Source organism: Nomascus leucogenys, chromosome 3 (genome assembly GCF_006542625.1).
Source record: "Nomascus leucogenys isolate Asia chromosome 3, Asia_NLE_v1, whole genome shotgun sequence".
NCBI lineage: Eukaryota > Metazoa > Chordata > Mammalia > Primates > Hylobatidae > Nomascus > Nomascus leucogenys.
In genome coordinates, this window is record NC_044383.1 from 56,525,874 (window position 1) to 56,545,797 (window position 19,924).

General features: G+C 42.3%; 1 protein-coding gene across 2 annotated transcripts in view; it reads right to left on the reverse strand.

Annotated features, from left to right (window-relative positions):
- Window positions 1–10,752: 10,752 nt before the first annotated feature.
- MTO1 (mitochondrial tRNA translation optimization 1) overlaps window positions 10,753–19,924 on the reverse strand; it is a 42,483-nt gene continuing 33,311 nt past the window's right edge. For both annotated transcript variants that reach the window (XM_030809328.1, XM_030809327.1), the window contains 3 exons: window positions 19,371–19,489; window positions 14,040–14,200; window positions 10,753–11,049 (listed from right to left, as the gene is read on the reverse strand). In XM_030809328.1, coding sequence (XP_030665188.1) covers window positions 10,888–11,049; window positions 14,040–14,200; window positions 19,371–19,489 — 442 coding nt within the window. In that variant the 3' untranslated portion in view covers window positions 10,753–10,887. The remainder of the gene's footprint in view (window positions 11,050–14,039; window positions 14,201–19,370; window positions 19,490–19,924) is intronic.

The following is a 19,924-nucleotide window of genomic DNA, read 5'->3' on the forward strand; positions in this document are numbered from 1 at the left end:
TAGAGAATTGTTATTTGATTATGGTGGGCCAAGTGGTTGAAAATTCACCTAACAATACTATAACATAGGCCATATTTCATAATTTTAATCACAAGGCAATTGTGAAAATTTTATCAAATGTTTAATAAAAGCAAGGTGAAGAAGGTGATAGCTTTAAATTTACTTGCCATTTTTGGGCACACAAAAGTAATTTGCTCTGCCACTTAGAGTTATAAGGTCAAAGTGGGAGTAAATAATCTTTGTATTAGGAATTAAAAGTTTCTATTTTAGCCAGTCATGGTTTCCCTAAAAGAATTCATGTAGTTTTGCTTTTGTCAAACTTTACATTTAAAGCTAACTCAAAACAGATAAAAGCACAATATGCAGCCTGGATATTTCCTTTAACACAATCCCTTTTGAGACGCTGTCTAAAATATGGGTTATTGCTTGTATAAAGCCAAATAGACCTAAGTCAAAAGTAAGCAGTTTCATTTATTCCAGTGAAAAAAGCGTATAGAAGATTGTGTGGTTTTCAGAGGTTAAATGCCAGATGGCTAATACCAAATGAAAAACATAAATAATATCAAATAAAAAAACATAAATAAAACTTGGTTATATTTTCAGTACAATCATGTGATTGAGGGAATATCCTAGTTGGTGTTGGGATAAACTAAGTTACCATGTAAGCAATTTGAGTTTGAGTTCTAGTGCTGTCTGGAGGCATGCAAACTGAGGAACTGGTTCTCAGCCTTCTGGTGAGGGCATCTGCAACATTTTCTGAGGCCTAGATTGTAACCATATGGTTCTAACAGTGCAGCTATATTGGTGCAACAAAAGAAGAACCTCATGGAGCACTGACCTACAGTCCCCCTCTTTAGCCATTATCATACCTTCTTGATTGACTCTTTGGACTTCCCTGTTGAGCCTCTTGCAGGATTCTATACATAACTAGCAACTCAGTAAACGTCTGATGAGAAATGAGGTGATTTTTATTCATTTATGGTTGGGTACAAAGAATGTTTTCTCATAGCTATCTTTATGTTGAAGTTAGGGATGCATTTCTTAGAACTCAATTTCTCATTTTGTATAACTGCTCATCAGGATTTTTCTTCAGAGCTATAATACCTCTGAATTTTGAGTTAAACTGCCCTCCTTGAGGTTGTTTCTTGTGAAATTGGAAATACAGAAAATTCAAACAGTTTTCTTAAATTACTTGAAACACCACATACACATAGCACAGTCTGGTCTTGTGTCAAAATACAGTATATTCTAGAAGTGTTTCCTTTTAAATTTAGCCAGTTTTTTTTTTTATGTATCGTAATTTACTGTTATAAATTTGGATTGCCCATGTTTTAAAAGGATGTAGACCAACTCTAAAAGAGAATTCTAAAAGCAACCAACATAATTAAAGACTAAAAATGACTTAATTACAAGCCACTGGACTAAAAAACAGTTGTTTAGCCTAGCAAATTCTAAGAAATTATTATTGTCTTCAGATATAGGAAGAATATTTTAAGTCTGCAGAGGGTGCTGTTCAAGTGAAATTCACACTCTCTGAATTCACCTACAGCCACCAAACTCTGGGATAACCTTTGAAATAGAGTGAGTGCCATAATGGCTAATTAAGCATGGCAACTCCATAAATGCTTAACCTGAAATAGGTTACAAAGGGTTGGAATGGGAACTGAAGGTTAAGAGAAAGAGACTTCCAGATTGTTCAAAAGGGGTGGAGAATTTTTTTTTTTTTTTTTAAGACAGAGTCTCGCTCTGTCGCCCAGGCTGGAGTGCAGTGGCAGGATCTCGGCTCACTGCCAGCTCCGCCTCCCGGGCTCACGCCATTCTCCTGCCTCAGCCTCCCGAGGCGCCCGCCACCACACCCGGCTAATTTTTCATTTTTTTTTTTTTTTTTTTTTTTTTTTTTTGAGACGGAGTCTTGCTGTCGCCCAGGCTGGAGTGCAGTGGCGCCATCTCTGCTCACTGCAGGCTCCGCCCCCAGGGTTCACGCCATTCTCCTGCCTCAGCCTCCTGAGTAGCTGGGACTACAGGCGCCCGCCACCTCTCCCGGCTAATTTTTTGTATTTTTAGTAGAGACGGGGTTTCACCGTGTTAGCCAGGATGGTCTCGATCTCCTGCCCTCGTGATCCGCCCGCCTCGGCCTCCCAAAGTGCTGGGATTACATGCGTGAGCCACCGCGCCCAGCTAATTTTTCGTATTTTTAGTAGACATGGGGTTTCACCGTGTTAGCCAGGATGGTCTCGATTTCCTGACCTCGTGATCCGCCCGCCTTGGCCTCCCAAAGTGCTAGGATTACAGGCGTGAGCCACCACGCCCTGCCGGGATGGAGAAACTTTTAATCCAGTCGAGGACCTCTGGTCCCTAGGAGGGAAAAATCCACTGAAAGTGGCAGAAAGGTGTTGTGAAGTCAGAAGACCTGAGATCTATGCTCAACAGCAACTTGACGTTAGACTTTAATTATATCACCTTGCAAGGCTAAGTTATATCTACAAAATTGGAGCATAGGAAGAGATCAGTAAGACTTTAAGTTTTTAAAAACTTTTTAGAAAAATTCTTACTCTGAGGATTACACAGATCCTAACCTGTTGGGGTTTTCCTGTCAGAAAGTAGTGCTGTTCAAACAGATTGTGTTTTTTCAAACTTTTGACTGTGATCCACAATAAGAAACATATTTTCGGGGCCGGGCGCGGTGGCTCACGCTTGTAATCCCAGCACTTTGGGAGGCCGAGGCGGGTGGATCACGAGGTCAGGAGATCGAGACCACGGTGAAACCCCGTCTCTACTAAAAATACAAAAAATTAGCCGGGCGTGGTGGCGGGCGCCTGTAGTCCCAGCTACTCGGAGAGGCTGAGGCAGGAGAATGGCGTGAACCCGGGAGGCGGAGCTTGCAGTGAGCCGAGATCGCGCCACTGCACTCCAGCCTGGGTGAGAGAGCGAGACTCCGTCTCAAAAAAAAAAAAAAAAAAAAAAAAAAAAGAAACATATTTTCATTTATTTTTTAGAGACTGGGTCTTGCTCTGTTGCCTAGGCTGGAGTACAGTGGTATGATCACAGCTCACTGCAGCCTTGAACTCCTGGGCTCAAGTGATCCTCCCACTTTGGCCTTCCAAAGTGCTGGGATTACAGGTGTGAGCCACCATACCTGGCCTGAAATACATTTTATATTGCAGCACAATACAAACACACACACTGTATTTCATTGCATCTAAGATGTTTTTCAGTCACAAATGCTGCCAGTTATAACTGTCAGATGCCATTAATTGTAAGACATACTCCAACTTAGAGATACTAAAATATGGAAAGATGTGCATCTTAAAATTGGTGAATATAGACCAAGCGCGGTGGCTCACGCCTGTAATCCCAGAGGTGATCCACCCACTTTGGGAAGCCAAGGTGGGTAGATCACCAGAGGTCAGAAGTTCGAGACCAGCCTGGCCAACTTTGTGAAACCCCATCTCTACTAAAAATATAAAAATTATCCAGGCATGGTGGATTACAGCCCTGCGTCTGTAATCCCAGCTACTCAGGAGGCTGAGGCAGAATTGCTTGAACCAGGGAGGCGGAGGTTGCAGTGAGCCAAGACCACACCACTGTACTCCAGCCTGGGTGATAGAGCAAGACGCCATCTTAAAAAAAAAAAATTGTTGAATATAATTTGCCTGTGAGTTACTGAAACAAGCTGGGCATGGTGGCTCATGCCTGTAATCCCAGCACTTTGGGAGACCAAGTGGGAGGATTGCTTCAGACCAGGAGTTCAAGGTTACAGTGGGCTATGATCATGCCACTGCACTGTGCTCCAACCTGGGTGACAGACCAAGACCCTGTCTCAGAGAGGAAAAAAAAAATTACTGCAACAAAAATTTCCAAAGATAGTATTTACTACCCATGACAAAAAATTTCATGACTTACTAATGAATTGCAGCCAGCAGTTTGGAAAATGTTGATTTTGGTCAGTGACAGTCAAAATGAAGTCCTTGGTCAAAATAATTGCATGCTCTTTTTTTTTTTTTTTTTTTTTGAGACGGAGTCTTGCTCTGTCACCCAGGCTGGAGTGCAGTGGCGCGATCTCAGCTCACTGCAAGCTCCGCCTCCCGGGTTCATGCCATTCTCCTGCCTCAGCCTCTCCGAGTAGCTGGGACTACAGGCGCCCGCCACCACGCCCGGCTAATTTTTTTGTATTTGTTTTTTTTTTAGTAGAGACGGGGTTTCACCGTGGTCTCGATCTCCTGACCTTGTGATCCACCTGCCTCGGCCTCCCAAAGTGCTGGGATTACAGGCGTGAGCCACCGCGCCCGGCCTGCATGCTTTCTCTTTGGCATAAAAGCATAGGGTATTGCCAGGTGTGGTGGCTCACGCCTGTAATCCCAGCACTTTGGGAGGCCGAGGCGGGTGGATCACCTGAGGTCAGGAGTTCAAGGCTAGCCTGGCCAACATGGTGAAACCCTGTCTCTACTAAAAATACAAAAATTAGCCGGGCATGGTGGCACAAGCCTGTAATCCCAGCTACTTGGGAGGCTGAGGCAAGAGAATGGCTTGAACCCGGGAGGCAGAGTTTGCAGTGACCCAATACTGCGCCATTGCACTCCAGCCTGGGCAACAAGAGCGAAACTCCATCTCAAAAAAAGAAAAAAAGTGATAAAACACTGTATTAATTCATTTTCACGCTGCTGATAAAGACATACCCAAAACTTTAATTGGAACTTTAAGTCCAATTAAACCTCTTTTTGTTCCCAAAGTTCCACATGGCTGAGGAAGCCTCAGAATCTTGGCGGGAGGCGAAAGGCACTTCTCACATGGGAGCGGCAAGAGAAAATGAGGAAGAAGCAAAATCGGAAACTCCTGATAAACCCATCAGATCTTGTGAGACTTATTCACTATCACAAGAAAGCATGGTAAAAAAAACCAGCCCTTGTGATTCAATTACCTCCCTGTGGGTCCCTCCCACAACACGTGGGAATTCTGGGAGATACAGTTCAAGTTGAGATTTGGGTGGGGACACAGCCAAACCATATCAAACAAAGAACATAAAAATTTCCATCTTGGCCGTGCGCGGTAGCTCATGCCTGTAATCCCAGCACTTTGAGAGGCTGAGGGAGGCAGACCACGAGGTCAGGAGATCGAGACCATCCTGGCTAACACAGTAAAACCCCATCTCTACTAAAAATACAAAAAATTAGCTGGGCGTAGTGGCGTGCGCCTGTAGTCTCAGCTACTCGGGAGGCCGAGGCAGGAGAATCACTTTAACCCAGCAGGTGGAGATTGCAGTGAGCCGAGATAGCGCCACTGCACTCCAGCCTGAGTGACAGAGCGAGACTCCGTCTCAAGAAAAAAAAAGAAAAAGAAAAATTCCATCCTAACCATTTGTAAATGAACAGTTCATTGGCATTTAAAATATTCAAATTGTTGTGCAACCATCACCATCAACCATCAACCATCTCCAGAACTCTTTTCACCTTGCAAAACTGAAATTCTGGGCTGGGCATGGTGGCTCACTCCTGTAATCCCAGCACTTTGGGAGGTCGAGGTGGGCGGATCATGAGGTCAGGAGTTTGAGACTAGCCTGGCCAACATGTGAGACCCTGTCTCTATTAAAAATACAAAAATTAGCTGGGCGTGGTGGCATGCGCCTGTAATCCCAGACTCAGGAGACTGAGGCAGAAGAATCATTTGAACCTAGGAGGCAGAGGTTGCAGTGAACCAAGATCACACCATTGCACTCCAGCCTGGGTGACAGTGCGAGGCTCCATCTCAAAAACAAAAACGAAAACAAAACAAAAAAACTGAAATTCTGTACTCACTAAAGAATATTTTCCTGTTTCTCCCTCCCCCATCCCCTGGTAACCATCATTTTACTGTCTCTATGAATTTGAGTGCTCCAGGTAACTCTTATAAAGGGAATCATACAGTATTTGTCTTTTTGTGACTGGCTGATTTCACTTAGCATAACTTTTTCAAGGTTTATCCATGTTGTAGCATGTATATGAATTTCCTTCCTTTTTAAGGCTGTATAATATTCCATTGTGTGTATATACCACATTTTGTTTATCCTTTCATTCATTGGTGGATACTTGGGTTACTTCCAGCTTTTGGCTATTGTGAATCAATGCTACTTTGAACATGAGTGTACAAATTTTTTTTTTTTTTTTTTTTTGAGACAGAGTCTTGCTCTGTCACCCAGGCTGGAGTGCAGTGGCTTGATCTCAGCTCATTGCAACTTCCATCTCCCAGGTTCAAGCGATTCTTGTGCCTCAGCCGCCTGAGTAGCTGAGATTACAGGCGCACACCACCATGCCCAGCTAATTTTTGTATTTTAATAGAGATGGGGTTTCAACATGTTGGTCAAGCTGGTCTCAAACTCCTATCCTCAAGTGATCTGCTTGCGCTGGCAGATCTGTAATCCCAAAATGCTGGATTACAGATGTGAGCCACCACACCCAGCCTTTTTTTTCAGGCAGGGTCTCGCTCTGTTGCCCAGGCTGGAGTGTGGCGGCATGCTATCAACTCACTGCAGCCTCAAACTCCCCGACTCAAATGATTCTCCTGCTTCAGCCCCCAAGTTGCTGGAACAACAGGTACGTGCCACCATGCTTGGCTAATTTTTGTATTTTTCATAAAGACGGAGTTTTGCCATGTTGCCCAGGCTGGTCTTGAACTTCTGAGCTCAAGTGATCTGCGTGGCCTCCCAAAGTGCTAGGATTAAAGGCGTGAGCCACCGTGCCTGGCCTGTCACAAATATTTTAATCTCATTTAATTATTCACTTGAGTTTTAGTAATACCATTTCTTGCCTTTAGCAGTATTCATTAATCTATTTAAAAAGCAGGAGCTTCTACAACTGTGATATTGCTTATATTGACAAGGCTTATATCTTGTTAAGGTAGACAGATATTAACATTAAGGTAGGGCCAGGCACGTGGTGGCTCATGCCTGTAATATCACCTACACAGGAGGCTGAAGAGGGAGGATTACTTGAGCCCAGGACTTTGAGACCAGCCTGGGCAACACAGTAAGTACCCCATGTCTAAAAAAACTTAAAAATTAGCCGTGCATGGTGGTGCACACCTGTAGTCCCAGCTACTTGGAGGGCTGAGGTGGGAGAATAGCTTGAGCCAGGGAGGTTGAGGCTGCAGTGAGCTGCAATCATGCCACTGCACTCCAGCCAGGGTGGCAGAGTGAGTTCTTGTCTCTAAATAAAAACATAAAATAAAAACATTAAGGTAGAATGAAGTCAGTGTAATAATAGAAGTATTGTGGAGAGGGAGTGTAAGAGGAACAGTTAATTTTCACTGTGTGCATTCCAGTGTTAAGTGGCTCTTCCAGATCAGAATAAACCCCTAGTCTCTGCTGGTGGCTTTCCTGATACTCCTGACCACTTCTTCTGGACAGGGCATTCTTCTAGGAGTTGAAATTTCTGAAGTGGAAAAGCCATGGCTATTCCAATCTAGGTTGAAACTAAAAAATGACAAAATACTTTTAAAACCATCAGTAACAAAATTTAAGCTCTTGGCTATAAAGGAACTTCATTTTCAAGGCCATAATCGTTTAATTTAGCATAGGTTCATATCTTCATCCTTCCTCCCCCAGTAATTTTACAAATGCATAGTCTTTCTTAGCCATTTCTTATTTTTTGGTGTTCCTGTTGAATTGAATTGAAAAAATACCCAGCTTTTTCAACTGCTAGGCAGTCTGGTCTGTGGTGAATAGAGGAAGTCACAAGTATGGCCAGCTTTCGTAGGCAGCTGATTATTGTCAGTGATGGGATTTCTATGAAGTAACTACATTGAGTAAGGTTACATTTTTAGCTGATTTCTTCCTCGGGCATCATATTCTGTAGTGCTTCTGGCTAGCAGCACCAGAGGGTAGGCTGTTTTGACATATTAAGTGATGTAATTTTGTTTAAGTTAACATACAAACATTGTGGATTTAAAGAGGTGTTTCAGGCCAGGTGTGGTGGCTCATGCCTGTAATCTGAGCACTTTGGGAGGCCAAGGCAAGAGGATCATTTGAGGCCAGAAGTTCAAGACCAGCCTGGGCAACATCGTGAGACTTCACTCCTACAAAAAATTTTTGTAAAACTTAGCCAGGCGTAGTGGCATGTGCCTGTAGTCCCAGCCACTTGGGAGGTTGAGGCATAAGGATCACTTGAGCCCAGGAGATCAAGGCTGCAGTGAGCTATGATTGTACCACTGCACTACAGCCTGGGTAACAGAGTGAGACCCTGTCTCTAAAAAATAAAGAAGTTCACATCCTAAAGCAAATCATAGAATCTAAAATATGTATTTTCCACGAAACATTTTTCAGTGAGACAGTTACTATTGTAATGGAATAAAAGCATTACAAACCTTCATTACAAAGAAACTTTAACGTTTCTTTATATGTATAGTGTCACTAGCCCCAAATTGTAGCTGTCAAGAACCTCCCAAAACATTTGAACTTCCTGTTTTTTTTTTTTTGAGACGGAGTCTCACTCTGTTGCCAGGCTGGAGTGCAGTGGCATGATCTTGGCTCACTGCAACCTCTGTCTCCTGAGTTCAAGTGATTCTCTTGCCTCAGCCTCCCGAGTAGCTGGGACTACAGGTGCGTGCCAACACACCCAGCTAATTTTTGTATTTTTAGTAAAGACGGGGTTTCACCATGTTGGGCAGGATGGTCTCGATCTCCTGACCTCGTGATGCGCCTGCCTCAGCCTCCCAAAGTGCTGGGATTACAGGTGTGAGCCACTGCGCCCGGTTACTTCCTGTTTCTTTAAGATAAATTTTTGTTATATTCTATTCAAAAGGCACTCCATTCATTGCTTTTACTATTGTATTTAATCAGAAAAAAAAGTTTAGAAACAATGAATTTCACTATTTTGCTAAACAGGTAGCACAAAAACACAAAATACCTTCTTTTCTTTTTCTTTTTTTTTTGAGACAGAGTCTCACTCTGTCGCCCAGGCTGGAGTGCAGTGGCACAATCTCGGCTCACTGCAACCTCTGCCTCCTGGGTTCAAGCGATTCTCCTGCCTCGGCCTCCTGAGTAGCTGGGACTACAGGCATGCACCACCACGCCCGGCTAATTTTTGTATTTTTAGTAGAGATGGGGTTTTGCCATGTTGGCCAGGCTGGTCTTGAACTCCTGACTTCAGGTTATCCACCCGCTTCAGCCTCCCAAAGTGCTGGGATTACAGGCGTGAGCCGCTGCAACCAGCCTCTTTTCAAAATATATATACAACGTGGTATTGTAATTAATATTGTCTCTGTAATAAGAATTTTGCCCAGGAGTAGCTATGACTAAAAGTTACGACCTTTTGAAATCACTAAATCAAATATTAAAAAGAATTCATCATTCCTAAATTATCCGGCATTACAAATACTTTTTACTTGTTACTAATCTTATTGCTTTCTGGAAAGACTAAAATTAGATGAAATAAACCCATGAAAACTAAGCTACATCCAAGTGGCCATATGCAATTATAGTAACAAGATACTTGGTTGCCTCACACCCATAATCAGGCTTAACATACACATCTGTAGCCAAAGTGACTTTGGGGCCCTTAGAACTCTCCTGAGTACCTGCTTTGGCCCGAAGGTGACACGGGAGCTTCTCCCCTAGGCTGACACCAGAGATTGGGGTTGGAATTCCAGAGACAAGCAGGGCTGTCTGGCCCATTTGGCTGTATTCATCCCTTAGTCTATTCAGAATGGTTGAGGTATCTGAGTCAAAAGACCCAGCTGACTATCCCAGTCTAACTCCTGTGAAGACACACCACTGAAGAACTGGAGAGGAAGAGGGGTACTACCACTATTCTGTTTTTTCTGTCATTCTGACTTAAAAACAGGGACCACTCACCAGTTACTATGGACCTGTCTTCACTGTTAAGAAATGATGGCCATGACAGTTTCTTAAGAAAATATTTTTATGGTATGACATAAAATAACTAACGTTACTTAATTCTCTCATAACTAGGTCACCAAATAAGTATCCACACTGTGGATAACAGGAAACAATGGTGATTTCCAATCTTTCTATTTTATAGGGCTTTCATTAATGTTCAAAACAATTACCAGTGAGGATTTCCTGAAGAAGTACAGATTTCTGTCAACTTTCACCCTACATACTATATTCCAATAGTATTAGCTGAATGATTCTGGATAATTTTATATAATCTGAAGTCTTTAGTCTTGAGAATTTAAGGGCTTTAATATTGCTTCCTAGCCTAGTATAACCAAGCAAAAGATTACTAACTCTCAAAACACATTGAATGATAAGACTTTTAATTTAGTAGACTTAATAGGCAAAGTCCCTATGAGTAGGCAAATCTGCATGTTGAGTTTTTTTCCAGGTTCAGTTTTAGGTTCACTATCTCTCTCTTTGATGAACACTGCACAAAGTTATCTGTATTAGAGCTCCTTAAAGAAAGAGTACAAATTGTTTACGACTAGTTTTTTCATATACACAAAAAAGCACAATTATAATTTCTGTCCCACTCAGAAATTAATGGCAAACCCATAGTAACCTAATAAAGCTATTTTAATAAGTGCTAAATAATTCTTTTATCTATATTCTTTTTTTTTTTGAGACAGAGTCTCGCTCTGTCACCCAGGCTGGAGTGCAGTGACGCAATCTCGGCTCACTGCAAGCTCCGCCTCCTGGGTTCACGCCATTCTCCTGCCTCAGCCTCTCCGAGTAGCTGGGACTACAGGCGCCCGCCACCACGCCCGGCTAATTTTTTTGTATTTTTAGTAGAGACGGGGTTTCATCGTGGTCTCGATCTCCTGACCTCGTGATCCGCCCGCCTCGGCCTCCCAAAGTGCTGGGATTACAAGCGTGAGCCACTGCGCCCGGCCTTATCTATATTCTTATATTGATCAAATTATTTACATGCTTTTTAAAAATCTTTTATGAACTGAAAGCTATAACTCTCTCTCTTGAAGTCTGTCTGCATCACATAAGTATTGATCAGTCTTGGATGATTCATTCATAGCTGCCTGTCTTCGTTGAGTGGTCTTCACAAATCTCAGCAGATTGATGATGGCAGCAGGTGTTACTCCAGGTATGCGACTAGCAGCCCCGATCTAAGAATCAATACCACAAGAGAAACTAAGTGAGCTATGCTATGTCAAATCAAATCTATTTTCCTCCAAATAACAATCTGTATAGTATAGTTTATACAATATTTTCTTAATTATTATTTTGATGTATTATCTTAATGTATTTCCTTGTAAAGTAGATAAAGGAAATATTATTATTTATGTCTTCATTTTACAAATGGGAAACTGAAGCACAGAAATGTTAAAATAGCTTGTGCAAGATTACATAACTAATAGATGTTAGAGTATCTACTTTTTCATCCCATTAAACTAAGAAAAACTGTAATCAAGTTCCTTTCTTCAAATATAGGTCCGCAGTCCCTTATTTGAAATTCTTGAGGCCAGCCTGGGCAAAATAGTGGGACTCTGTCTCTACAGAAAATAAAAAAAAATTAAGTTAGCATGGTGGTGCACACTTGTAGTACTAGCCTCTCAGAAAACAAAGGTGGGAGGATCACTTGAGCCTGGGAGGTCAAGAATGCAGTGAGCTGTGATTATGCCACTGCACTCCAGCCTGGGTGACAGAGTAAGCCCCTCTCTCTCAAAAAAAAAATGAAATGAAATCCTTGAGGCCATATGTTTTTGTAATAAGATATATATAATCCGGCCGGGCGTGGTGGCTCACGCTTGTAATCCCAGCACTTTGGGAGGCTGAGGCGGGCAGATCACGAGGTCAGGAGATCGAGACCACGGTGAAACCCCGTCTCTACTAAAAATACAAAAAATTAGTTGGGCGTGGTGGTGGGCACCTGTAGTCCCAGCTACTCAGAGAGGCTGAGGCAGGAGAATGGTGTGAATCCGGGAGGCAGAGCTTGCAGTGAGCCGAGATAGCGCCACTGCACTCCAGCCTGGGCGACAGAGCGAGACTCCGTCTCAAAAAAAAAAAAAAAGATATATACAATCCTTGAGGCGGTACATAATGTAACAGCCTCAGCAGTGTGTGGGGCAGCACCCCACATTTTTAATCCTATTAATATTTCTGCATTGTATTTTTACAGTGAAAGGTATGAATATTCACTCTAAACAGTATAAAAACCATATAGCCTCTTTTGAGCTGAGCTCAGTTTTGCTACCAAATGAGCTTGTGGCAAACTTCTGCCAGAGCCTTTTGTATTATGGAATTGTGGGCAAGGGGTTCTGAACTCCTATGACCAGTGCTGTCCAACTGAACTTTCTATGATGATGGAAATCTTCTATAACATGTGCACTGCAATAATGCAGTGTCCAATATGGTAGCCACTAGTCATATGTGGCTACTGGGCACTTGAAATGTGGCTAGTAAGACTAAGGAGCTGAATTTTACATTTTATTTAATTTTTTTCTTTTTCTTTCTTTTTTTTTTTTTTTTGAGACAGGGTCTCACTCTGTCACCCAGGCTGGGGTGTAGTGGTACAATCATGACTTGCTGCAGCCTCTACCTCCTGGGCTCAAGCGATCCTCCCACCTCAGCCTCCCAAGTAGCTGGGACTATAGGTGCGTGCCACTGCACCTGGCCTATTTAATTTTAATTAATGTAAAACCATAATTGGCGAGTGGCTATCATGTTGGACAGTGTGGCAGTATAGCCTATGATTATCCATACAAACATAACCTGAAATCAATAGGAAGGGACAAAGTCATAAAATTTAAGGCTTATTTTCCTGGTTTCCATGATGACTGTTGCTATGAATACCATCTTATATTAATGAAATCACTCCTCCCTGTAAAAATAGTTTTTTTCAAATTTTTCTACAGTCTATATTTTTGTAATATGCCCCTTTATTTTATGAACCACTACTAAAAAAAAAAATGCCCATTAAACTGTGACACACCATCAATTTTTGAGATATTAAAGATGCAATTGGCCATGCGTGGTGGCTCACGCCTGTAATTCCAGGACTTTGGGAGGCCAAGGCGGACGGATCATGAGGTCAGGAGATCGAGACCATCCCAGCCAACATGGTGAAACCCCGTCTCTGCTAAAAGTACAAAAAAAAATTAGCCGAGTGTGGTGGCATGCACCTGTAGTCCCAGCTACTTGGGAGGCTGAGGTAGGGGAATCACTTGAACCCAGGAGGCAGAGGTTGCAGTGAGCCAAGATCGTTCCACTGCACTCCAGCCTGGTGACAGAGTGAGACTCCATTTAAAAAAAAAAAAGATGCAATTTCAGAGATGTTAAAATGTGGAGAAAAGTGTATCTCAGAATCAGTAAGTACAGTTTATCAGTCTTTAAACATTTATTAGAAGCCCAAAACTAATTACTACATAGTAAATTAAAGGTTTATTTGTTTACACAAAGGAACACGCATACACCCTCTCACAATTAGTCTGAAGCATGTGGTGGGGGCACTTTTTGGCTCCCCTCTTTCTCCCATTAGTTCCCAAGGCAACACTATGGAACTCCTAGGGAGGACTCCAAGTAGTGACTTGAAAACCACGAATATGAGTTATATTTTAACCTAGTATGGTTTCCTTTAAGCCATACACATGCACTATCTTGCATAGTTTGCTCTGATGCTTTATCACATGGTTGGGACTAGAGAATAGTTCCAATCAAACCAATTCTTGACTTCCAGTTATTTAGTTAAAGTTAAGCTTTATCATCTCTCATACAAACATACCAACATCTGTCTTAGAAACATAAGAAAAACATCTGAGGTCAAGTTTCTTTTTTTTTTTTTTTGAGACAGGGTCTCGCTCTGTTTCCCAGGCTGGAGTGCAGTGGTGCAATCATGGCTCACTGCAGCCTCAGTGTCTTGGGCTCAGGTATCTGCCACCTCAGCCTCCCGAGTAGCTGCACTGCAGGTGCATGCCACCATGCCCAGCTAAGTTTTGTATTTTTGTAGAGATGGGGTCTTGCTGTGTTGCCCAGGCTGGAAGTTTCTTATTACTAAATAAAACATTAGTTATATGGCCATTGTAACCCCAGGTTTAAAAAATTAAAGCACTGAATCTTTATCTATAACTTGTTTCTATTCCCCTGCCTATTTTCTTACCGTCTGTGGACGACTAAAATGTAGTTTCTCTCGAACTTCATGGGACAAAGACACATCCCTGATAGTCAAATAATCTAGGTCTTTTGGCAGTTGGAGAGCTTCATCTTGCTGAACTTCCTTTATTTCTTGTAGCTGATGGAACAACACTGATTCATAAGTGGCTGGTGAACAAAATCAGAATCATGTTATAGTACCCAGATTATATTATACTAACAACTTACATTTATGTAGCCTCTTACAATTTACAAAAAGCTTTTGTGTACATCATCTCATTCAACACTCACTTCATGTGATGGGTTGGGTAGGCGTTCCCTTTTACATAGGAGGAAACTGAAGCTAAGATAAATGGAGTGTCTTGCATATTAACTACAACATTCTGTCTAGTAGTTTAGTGCATGTCCTTTTCAAATATCTGGAAAATTAAAAGTAAAAAAAGAATTTGTGGCCAGGCATGGTGGCTCATGCTTGTAATACTAACACTTTGGGAGGCCGAGGCGGGTGGATAGTCTGAGCTCAGGAGTTCGAGACCAGCATGGGGAACGTCGTGAAATGCCATCTCTACTAAAAATATAAAAAATTAGCCAGGCATGGTGGCATCCACCTGTAATCCCAGCTACTTGGGAGGCTAAGACAGGAGAATTGCTTGAACCCGGGAGGCAGAGGTTGCAGTGAGCCGATATAGCGCTACTGCACTCCAGCCAGGGCGACAGAGCGAGACTCCGTCTCAAAAAAAAAAAAAAAAAAGAATTTGCTTCCGCTGTCAGTGCAAATCTTGGTTGGAACATTTTTCTCAACAGGCTGTGAGGTTAAATTTTATGTCCTAGAGATAAGCTATTTCTCTTTTTTTGAGACGGAGTCTTGCTTGTTGCCTAGGCTGGAGTGCAGTGGCGCAATCTCGGCTCACTGCAACCTCCACCTCCCAGGTTCAAGCAATTTCTCCTGCCTCAGCCTCCTGAGTAGCTGGGATTATAGACGTGCACCACCACGCCCGGCTAATCTTTGTATTTTTAGCAGGGATGGGGTTTCGCCATGTTGGCCAGGCTGGTCTCGAACTCCTGACCTCATGATCCACCCACCTTGGCCTCCCAAAGTGCTGGGATTATCGGCATGAGCCACCATACCCGGCCGAGATAAGCTACTTCTCTAAGAAAATGGTTTTTTGAATTATCTTCATATAGAGCTATAAATTTTAAAAGTAAAGCTTCTTAGTTGACAAAACATAATTTAAATAATTTAGTTAAGGGATTGTTCAAAAGTGATGTTAGGAAGATAATTCAGCAATTATTTTGTTTAAAGCATTCTGCTCTTAGAAAATTAAATTAAAAATCTGTTTTAAAACCTAAATTGAGGTGCTTATTCTGTCCTGTTCAAGAAAGGGAGTCCTCTGAGGTTTTGGTAGCATCTTCCATCACTTGACTGGCAGCCAAAACATCTCATCTCTGTGTCTGACTCCAACAATGAATTACCCTCTGACTATGCGCACATCATCATCATTTTGGGACTTAGCTTCTTTTTCTAGAAATTGCCAGGGCTGGCCCAGATGACTTCTGAGGGTCTTTATGGCAACAAAGAATAGTTGTGAAGTACACAGGATTTGCAATCCGACAAGGTAGGTTCCAGCTCCAGCTCTGCCACTCACCAACTGTGTGATCTTGGGCAATTACCACTTACCTGTAAAATTGGGACAACAATGCTAATATCTGTCCTTCACAGGGCAGTTCTAAGTATCAAATGAAATAATGCATGTAAATAGCTTATATAATATTGTAATATAATAAATTAGTACAGCAAATTGTAATATAATGTTATGACTCATGAATAGACTCTTCAAGGTATCATGGAATATATGAGGTAATGCATATGCTAAAGGTATATAAGGGTATAATGTTATATATATTCACATATAACAAAACAACAGAGAGAATACAAAGAATCTGACACTGATTTATGCCCTCAAGAAATGTTTTGTCTGCTGGAGGGATTCAGGTAGCAATCTGAAAACCACTGATACGTGTTATATTTCAATCCAGTATAGTTTTTTTTTTTAAGCCATGATAGTTATGAGAGTCTTTATATATGCCAGAGTCTTTAAAGAACAAGTAAAAACAGTAGCTATTCAACGTTTGAAGTCAGGGCTTTCTATAAACAAGTTAATGATAATTTTTCTGGATTATCCTAACCTGAACCTGACGATTTATTGAACAAAGTTAAACTGCAAACCAAGTTTAAAATATATAATCACTCTTCCCCAGAGCTAACAGCCCTAAGTGTTTAATAAAGAAATTTTTACTCAATAGAGAAATTGGGATGGTAAAATAATAGGTCAACGATCCTTCTTCTACCTTAATATATTGCTAGTGTTTAATCATTTGGAAGAATAATTCTAGAGTTTCTGATGAGTTTCCTTTTGTTGCTAGACTTTTGTAAACTTGTGTGATGGAATGGTAGGTAACACTTGGGTCATCCTACAGAGACATCCAAAGCATTGTAAGGTGATAGGCCTTTGTGGAACTGAAAAAAATGCTGGCTGGGTATGGTGGCTCACGCCTGTAATCCCAACAACTTTGGGAGGCCGAAGTGGGCAGATGATCTGAGGTCAGGTGTTTGAGACCAGCCTGGCCAACATGGTGAAACACCATCTCTACTAAAAAAATACAAAAATTAGCCAGGTGTGGTGGTGCACGCCTATAGTCCCAGCTACCTGGGAGGCTGAGGCAGGAGAACGGCTTGAATTCGGGAGGCCGAGGTTGCAGTGAGTTGAGATTGCATCACTGCACTCCAGCCTGGGCGACAGGGTGACAGAGTAAGACTCTGTCTCAAAAAAAAAAAAAAAGAAAAAAAGAAAAAAAAAAAAGGCCAGGAGCAGTGGCTCATGCCTGTAATCCCAGCACTTTGGGAGGCCGAGGCAGGTGGATCACCTGAAGTCAGGAGTTCAAGACCAGCCTGGCCAAATAGTGAAACCCTGTCTCTACTAAAAATAAAAAAATTAGCCAGGCATAGTGGCGCATGCCTGTACTCCCAGCTACTCAGGAGGCTGAGGCAGGAGAATTGTTTGAACCCAGGAGGTGGAGGTTGCAGTGAGCCAAAATCGCGCCACTGGGCTCCAGCCTGGGCGACAAAGTGAGACTCCGTCTCAAAAAAAAAAAAAAGAAAGAAAAGAAAATGCCACTGCTAGAAGGAATGCAGCATGATCACCATTCTGGCTGGTTCCCAAAGAGCACAGTCTTTTCCTGTTTGAACGGCACACCATCATCCAACTTTGTCTTCCCTTCTCACCATGTTATCCTGTTCCCTGCCTTTTTCACTACATCATTTTACACCCATGAAAAAACACCTTCTATCAAAATGCAGAAGCCAATATTATTCTCAGTATTTTCTTTTCTTTTTTTTTTAAGATGAAGTCTCGCTCTTGTTGCTCAGGCTGGAGTGCAATGGTGCGATCTCGGCTCACTGCAACCTCCGTCTCCTGGGTGCAAGCAATTCTCCTGCCTCAGCCTCCTGAGTAGCTGGGATTATAGGTGCCCGCCACCATGTTCAGCTAACTTTTTTGTATTTTTAGTAGAGATGGGGTTTCACCATGTTGGCCAGGCTAGTCTCGAACTTCTGACCTCAGGTGATCTGCCCACCTCAGCCTCCCAAAGTGCTGGGATTACAGGCGTGAGCCACTATGCCCAGCTTCAGTATTTTCATAATAAAAATTTTCATTATGAAAAACTTAAAAAAATGCAGAGCAACTACCAAAGACACCTGTGGCTTTGATGGTCTATAAACTGACCAAGAGTATTGATACAAAGTAAGTATTTGTCAATGGTAGAGTATTTCAGTATACTGTCAAAGCCAAAGATAGTATTATTTTTCTCATTATTAAAACATTAGGTGGGGAGAGTATAAAAAGAAAGTTCAGGGTTAAAAAAATATATAAACATATATATATATATATATATATATGCTGGATGCAGTGGCTCACACCTGTAATCCCAGCACTTTGGGAGGCCAAGGTGGGCAGATCACCCGAGGTCAGGAGTTTGAGACCAGCCTGGCCAATATGATGAAACCCTATCTCTACTAAAAATACAAAAATTTGCCGGGCCTTGTGGCGGGGCCCTGTAACCCCAGCTACTTGGGAGGCTGAGGCAGGAGAATTGCTTGAACCCGGGAGGTGTAGGTTGCAGTGAGCCAAGATTGCACCATTGCACTCCAGCCTGGGCAACAAGAGTGAAACTCCATCTCAAAAAATAAAAAAACAAAACACACACACACACACACACACACACACACACACACATATGCACATTTCAAATAAGTGGTACTGTGGAGCCCTCCTATAAAAAACATTTATTTTTGGCCAGGTGCAGTGGCTCACGCCTGTAATCCCTGCACTTTGGGAGGCCGAGGCAGGCAGATCACCTGAGGCCAGGAGTTCGAGACCAGCCTGGCCAACATGGTGAAACCCCGTGTCCACTAAAAATACAAAAAATTAGCCAGGCATGGTGGTGCATGCCTGTAATCCCAGCTACTCAAGAGGCTGAGGCAGGAGAATCACTTGAACCCGGGAGGCGGAGGTTGCAGTGAGCCAAGATCATGCCACTGCACCCCAGCCTGGGCAAGAAGAAGGAAACTCCTTCTCAAAAAAAAAAAAATTAATTTAAAAAAAAAATATATATATATATGTGTGTATATATATATATATATATACACACACACACACACATATATATATATTTATTTATAGGAGGACTCTGCAGTACCACTTATTTGAAATGTACATGTAAATCACCTGAAAAACATGTTTAAATATAGATTCTCAGTGGGTCTGAGGTGAAGCCTGAGAGTCTATTTCCTTTTTCTTAGTTTTTTTTTTTTGTTTTTTTTTTTTAAGATGTCATCTTGCTCTGTCACCCAGGCTGGAGTACAGCGATCTTGGCTCACTGCAACCTCCACCTCCCAGCCTCAAGCAATCCTCCCACCTCTGCCTCCATAGTAGTTGGCACTACAGGCATGTACCTTCACATCCAGCTAATTTTTTGTATTTTTTTTGTAGAGACAGGGTTTTGCCATATTGGCCAGGCTGGTCCAGAATGCCCAGGCTCAAGAAATCAGCCCACCTCAGCCTCCCAAAGTGCTGGGATAATAGGCGTGAGCCACCGCGCCCAGCCAAGATTCTGTATTTCTAACAAGCTTGTAGGTGTTGCAGTGCTGTTAGCTGAGGACCACACTTTTGAAGAGCACAGAAGCTAACACTATGCTGGTCCAACAGTAATAATGGATCTGTTGTCTATTCATAATTTGCACAAATGATAAAGGTATGGTAAGTCAAAAATTATTTTCTACCTTCTATTTTCAGTCTTTCAGCCAGCTCTCTACATTTAGTATACTTCTTCAAGGGCTCTGGAACAGCCTTGGCTAATGAATCCATGTCAACTTCCTCATACTTCAGAACATCAAGAGCTCTGCAAATATACAAAAGTTTCATTAACATAAGGATCCATGTCATATAAGGCAGATCAAGAAAAAGATTCTTTGAAATAATATCAGATCTCGGAATAAATACCAAAAGATTATTTCTTTTCTTTTCTTTTTTTTTTTTTTGAGATGGAGTCTCGCTCTGTCACCCAGACTGGAGTGCAGTGGTGCAATCTTGGCTCACTGCAATCCCCACCTGCTGGGTTCGAGCAATTCTCCTGCCTCAGCCTCCCTAGTAGCTGGGACCATAGGCATGCGCCACCATGCCCGGCTAATTTTTTGTATTTTTAGTAGAGATGAGGTTTCACCATGCTGGCCAGGCTGGTCTCCAACTCCTGACCTCGTGATCCGCTATACTGCTGGGATTACAGGCATGAGCCACTGCGCCCAGCCCCAAAAGAATATTTCTCAGTATAGTGAGC